This window comes from Medicago sativa, chromosome 6 (assembly GCF_051527215.1).
Source record: "Medicago sativa cultivar Bolivia chromosome 6, Bolivia_mono, whole genome shotgun sequence".
In the NCBI taxonomy this organism is placed as follows: Eukaryota; Viridiplantae; Streptophyta; class Magnoliopsida; order Fabales; family Fabaceae; genus Medicago; species Medicago sativa.
The window spans coordinates 77,452,492-77,458,698 of NC_140754.1; the positions used below are offsets into that span (position 1 = coordinate 77,452,492).

Sequence of the window (6,207 nt, forward strand, 5' to 3'; positions counted from 1 at the left end):
GACCTGAAGAGTAGAGTTAAGCTCGGCATGCTGAAGGGTCGAGCTGAGGTGGACATGCTGAAGGGTCGAGCTGAGCTAAGCATGATGAAGAGTCCAGCTGAGCTGGCCATGCTGAAGAGACGAGCTGAGCTGACCACGCTCAAGGGACAAGCTGAGCTGGTCATGCTGAGGGGACGAGCGGAGCTGAGCATGCTGAAGGGACGAGCTGAGCATGCTGAAGAGACGAGCTGAGCTGACCATGCTGAAAGGACGAGCGGAGCTGGTCATGCTAAAGGGACGAGCTGAGCTGAGCATGCTGAAGGGACGAGCTGAGCTGAGCATGCTGAAGAGACGAGCTGAGCTGACCATGCTAAAAGGACGAGCGGAGCTGGTCATGCTGAAGGGACGAGCTGAGCTAGTCATGCTGAGGGAACGAGTTGAGCTGAGCATGCTGAAAGGACGAGCTGAGCTGGTCATGCTGAGGGGACGAGCTGAGCTGGCCATGCTGAAGGGACCAGCTGAGCTGGTCATGCTGAGGGGACAAGCTGAGCTGGACATTTTGAAGGGTGGAACTTTCGTGACCTAAACACTCAAGGTGAGCTGAATATGATGAATAGTCAATGTATAGTAAAGTTCATGTGGTATGGTCCTCTATACCACTCCACAACCCACCAAGCGTCAAGGCTGTTAAGGCGTAGACGTTTGTTCTTCGTAAAGTCAACCTACATCAGTCCACATTCCACCAAGCGTCAAGCCTATCAAGGCTTAGACGTTTGTTCTTCATAAAGTTGCCATATATCAGTCCATAATCCACCAAGCGTCAAGCCTGTCAAGGAGTAGACGTTTGTTCTTCATAGGGTCGACATGTATCAGTCCAAAAACATTTGCAAGTAAGTACATCTTGAGCATACATCAAAATACAAAAGTATATTAAATTGAGTTCAAAAAATAACTATACTAATTTCCTATACTATTTTTTGTCTTTATATACAGGTGGTGGAAGCAGTTGGATATTGCTCAAAAACTACCATATGCACGAGATAGAGTAGTAGAATGTTGCTTTTGGGTTATGATTGTATATTTTGAGCCTCAATATTCTCAAGCAAGGAAAAAGATGTCAAAATTTATCTCCGTTTTATCCTACATTGATGACACATATGATGCATATGGAACTACTGATGAATTAGAACTTTTTACAAAGGCAATTGAAAGGTTAGCACATCATACAATATTATTGTTAAGAATAACTGAATTCGTGACCAAACTTTAGAGATAAAACAATATAAAGTTTACCTTTAACCTAGTCATCAAGTTTAGAGTTGGAATTTTTTTAATAATAACTTCAATTTATCCATCTTCGATCTTGATTGCTAATTCAATTTTTTTCAAGAAATATAGACATTTTCTTCACATGTATTTGTACACGATATGATTCTTTAAATAATAGAGTAATGGTTAATATTGCAATCAAAATTATTTTTAGGTGGGATATTAATTGCTTGGAGGATCTTCCGGATTACATGAAGTTGCTTTATAAATCACTCTTGGATGTTTATGAAGAGATAGAGCAAGAAATGAAGAAAGAAGGAAGAGAATACACCCTTGACCCCTTCTTAAAGGAAGTAAGAGTTTTGCTTTATTGCTAGTATTATTAGTAATAATAAAGCATTAGTTTGAATTTGTTTCTTTTAGTGATTTATAATTTATTCAACAATTGAACAAAAATTTCGTTTTAAATTTTGTATGGTTATCAAATGGAAGTTCAGGATTTTATTTGCACGTACTATCAATATAAATACATATATCATATCAAATCTCAACTTTAAAATATTTTTACATCATTTTAGGAATTAACATGATAAAGTATCACCATAATCACTTGGCCAAGAAAAATGTATCATCATGAGGCTATTTGATTGAATGCAATGTTAAAAAAAATTCTACTATCAAAGAATAAAAATTAATTCAAAAAACTTATTGTCCATGGTTATATGAACTCAGTTTGTAGTAATAACGACAATAAATTTTGTTTGTCGTTAAAAAGCTCCTTTGTAATATTAATTCTACGAAAGATATATCTTGACATTTTAATTAGTGGTTAGATGAAAACTAAAAAAAATTGCTAATACAATTTAACATCATTTAATTACATAGGTTTTTTTTGGTACACAACCTATTAACATTTATTTCATATGGTATACTAATGACAGTTCAAAAATATAATCCAAGCTTATATGAGTGAGGCCAGACGGCTGAATGCTAACTATATACCAACAACAGAGGAGTACATGCACATATCAACAATATCAAGTGGTTACCCAGTGTTGGCTACGAGTTCTTACATCGGAATGGGAAACATAGCGACAAAAGACATCTTTGATAGGGTAACTAACAACCCAAAAATTGTTAATGCTGCTGCTATACATTGCAGGCTTAGGGATGAAATTGTGTCAAGTGAGGTATTTTTTGAAAAGCGTTTAAATATTAATATAATAAGTTGACAAAATGAAGAAACGTGACTCTTGATATATCTAATTTATCTAATATGATTTATATACTTTGATAAACAGTTTGAGCAGAAAAGAGGACATGTTTCTTCGTACTTGGAATGTTATAAGAGGGAATATGATATGAATAGGGAAGTTGTCATTCAAGAATGCCAAAGGAAAATTGACAACGCTTGGAAAGATATAAATCATGAATGTCTTAAGCCAACTAAAGTTTCGTTACCTATTCTGACATGTGTTCTCAATCTCTCGCGTTTTATTGAGGTTTTTTACAAAGATACAGATAACTACACACACTCTGATGGACTAATGAAGACATATATTAATGATTTGCTCGTCAATCCTGTAGAAATTTGAGTATTTACTTTGTTCTTTCTACGCTCTTTGTTTTTTTACTCTAAAAAAAACACCACATGTGTAATTTATTTTGTTGAATTTAAAGATTGTGTCATAACAGTAATTATCTTGTAATGCATATGAGTTTTGATGAACTTTGATTTGTAATGATATTTATATTTTCCATTCATTGTGGAAACTCTGACGACACAAAATTTTTTTTTAAAAACTTACTAAATTATTTAAAGCACAAGGTGTTCCAAGAATGAAAAATTGTACTATACATGAGTACTAAAAATATATTACAAGACTAGGAATCAAAACCTTACAACCTGTAAGCAAGCAAGAAAGTAAACTAAACACAATAAAAATAAACACACTGTAACACCCTAAACCCTTAAAGCGATAAATCACGCAAATAATACAATCTTAGAAATGATTTAGATGCCTACAGGGAATGCAAACGTCTGTTTGGGAGTATTCATTGTCTTTCCCAGGGGGAGGCAAATCAAAACCAGGAAGTCTCCCATCTCCTTTACAGATATCATGGACGGTTATTGGAAGTGGAGCAAAATGTTGGTTCCCGAGAACCAGAACGTGGCCTACTAAGAGGGGATAGATGACGTCATAAAAAGGTTCTTTCAACTGCCTTTAATTTTTCACAAAGAATGAGGTCATTTATCTCGACAGAAAATCACGTTAGACTAGATTAAAAAACGTCCTTTTCTTCTTTTTATCTGAAAATACAAATGAAAAAGACATTTTTTGGGGAAAATTTGTTAGCCTGTATTTTCGACAGGCTACAAGAAATACAGTTGATCAAGTTCAACTCAAGTTTTGGAAAAGTCTGATCAAGTTTGACACAGAAGCTGAGTCAGGTTCGAGAACCCAAAGAGACTTTGCCGTTCGACGAAGAAGCTTCGACCAGCAAGTAGAACAACCGAAGAGAAGTTGGTGCCAGATATACGAGCCAAAAGCAGTTACTGTTGAAGAGATAATATTTGAAATTCAAATAATGTCTAGGGTAGTTTCTAGCTGTTATGCCCGGCGGTTTCTGTATAGGCAGTTACTTAGTATAAATAAGAGTTTTCCATAGGGAAAACGGGTCACAATTCGCATACACACAAGACATACACGCTCAAACTATCCGCACTATAGGAGAAACGAGTACACAAGTCGCAAATGTATGAATCTGCGTGCCACCTTTAATTCATTTATGCAATTTTACCTATTTCCTTTAAATTCCTTGTAATTTATCCCCTTTTCTCAAGAATCTACTCAAGGATCTGACGCGTGTTCAATCCTGATTCTTACACTTTTTTGGTTCACGTCAAGAACGATCGCAATTTCTGTCAAACACTAACACAATATCCCCCGAGATCTTTTGGTTGATCTCTCAAGCTAACTGTTTTCGGAAACTAGCGTTTGTTTACTAAGAACCAGGGTTAAAGGAACACTCTTTGGCAAGTTAAAGGAACATGAGCATGAGATCAATCATTTCAAGTCAAGCTAGGAAGACTCTAAGAAGAAGGAGCGAAAGTACATTGCTTTAAACACCACCTTGTCCGTCTCTACCTGTTCGGTTCAAAATGATGATGAATCTGATGATGATGCTATAAATGAATAGGAGGTGAGCCTATTTCTAAGACGGTACAACCGTTACATTAAAAGGAACGGGTTAAAGCACAATGACAAAAATCTTGTTAACTTTAGGAAGGCCTCAAGTAAAGGAAAATAATCAGATAGTGATGAGAAAATAATTAGTTTCTATGGTTGCGGAAAAGTAGGTCATTGATGTGGTGGCGAGTGAAACTCTCGCTTTGGTTATGGCAAGTATACCAGTCGTTTATACCAAATAACAAAATAGTAAGTAAAGTATCCTATCCACTGGGATTGTTCTTTCGTCCGAACAATTCTAGTTACTTATTTTTGTAAGTGCACGGTATAAAAGTAGGTTGCAATTTTTATTTGTTTGCAACAGAACGAATTTACCTGTTTTTTTGATGCAGAAAAGTAAGCAGCCGTTAGGATTCTTCGAATCCCCTCAGTATATTCGTTCAGACTATGATGGTGATATGGATGATAGAATGTTTACCACATGTTATGTCTTTACTTTAGCGGAAGGACCTACACGATGGAACTCATCAGTGCAATCTATAGTGGCCATGCTGGAAACATCAGCAAAGGACCTAATTGTTGTTAGGGGGTGCCACAGCCTTGCCTCCAGATGGTACAATGTATGGGTAAAAATCTTAACTGAACCGTGATACTATATATTGGTTGTAACATTGTAAACCTTGATTCATCACATGAATAAAATGGAACTGTAACTGCACTATAGTCGTAGAGAGAGACAAAATTAATAGAACTACGAACAAAGATCGATTTTATACATTGCCTTTTACTTTCTTTTGCTTTAATATTTTCTCACTAGTTTTTCTAACGGTGTACATGTCCTACACATGCTCCTAGTTCTAAGCACTCAACTCCTAGGATGCAATTCAGTTTTGGTTGAATCTTCGTCAAAAGAAGAAACCATAGTGCTAACTTTTTGACATATCTAAAAGAATCAATTTTCTTTCTGATTTATTTATAGAGTTTTGCTAACGAGTGTTATAAGGATACTCTGTAATGATTCCGAATTAAGAAGTTATACATTTAAAAAATTAACTTCAATTTCGAATACAAAGAAACATAAAGTTTTACATAGAAAAAATATTATTTAAGGTCCTTGAAGAATGTCCTTAGAGACTAACAATGGATTGGTCAACGTGGTACGGGACTCGCGCCCCTTAAGCATGTGGACAAGGATTCGATTCCTGGCTCATGGATTTGGAAAAAATCCAAGTTAAAGGGAAAACTCCACTTTGTGTGTCCACAAGTTTCTCGACGGATATTAGTTTATTGCTAAGCTTCAGTAAAAACTTCGTATCAATATCATGGTAACAAAAAAAAAATATCCTTAGAGTGTGTTTGGATGGGGGAATATTTTAAGGGAATGTAATGTTATGAGGAAATTCAAATACTTTGAGGTGAATTCCATTGTTTGGATGGAGGAATGTAATGTAATGTTGAGGAAATGTAATGTTATGAGGGAATTCAAATACTTTGAGGTAAATTGCCTAGAATTTTAAATTCTTTAAAATTTCCAAATTACCTCATCCAAACACACTCTTAGGATATTCATTAGAATTTCCTTTATATATGTGTGTGAGTGTGTCTATATGTATACCTTTGCCATTAAAAATTAACATAATCCCACGATTAGTTTTTATTTTATTTTATTTAAATATGTACTTGCAAAAAGTACGGTAAGGAATACTAGGATTCTAGGGTTTAGACTGATTATTGGATGCCTTGAGAATGCTCTCAAGAGTAGTATTTA

The 6,207-nt window shown here is 35.5% G+C and overlaps 1 protein-coding gene across 1 annotated transcript; it reads left to right on the forward strand.

Moving 5' to 3' along the window:
- The first annotated feature begins 238 nt into the window (after nt 1-238).
- LOC146916990 (putative terpene synthase 2) lies at nt 239-2,843 on the forward strand. The gene is made up of 5 exons (XM_085721793.1): nt 239-556; nt 968-1,191; nt 1,463-1,601; nt 2,190-2,438; nt 2,550-2,843. Exons 1-5 carry the CDS (start codon nt 239-241, stop codon nt 2,841-2,843), a joined length of 1,224 nt encoding a protein of 407 aa, XP_085577919.1.
- The last annotated feature ends 3,364 nt before the right edge of the window (nt 2,844-6,207 follow it).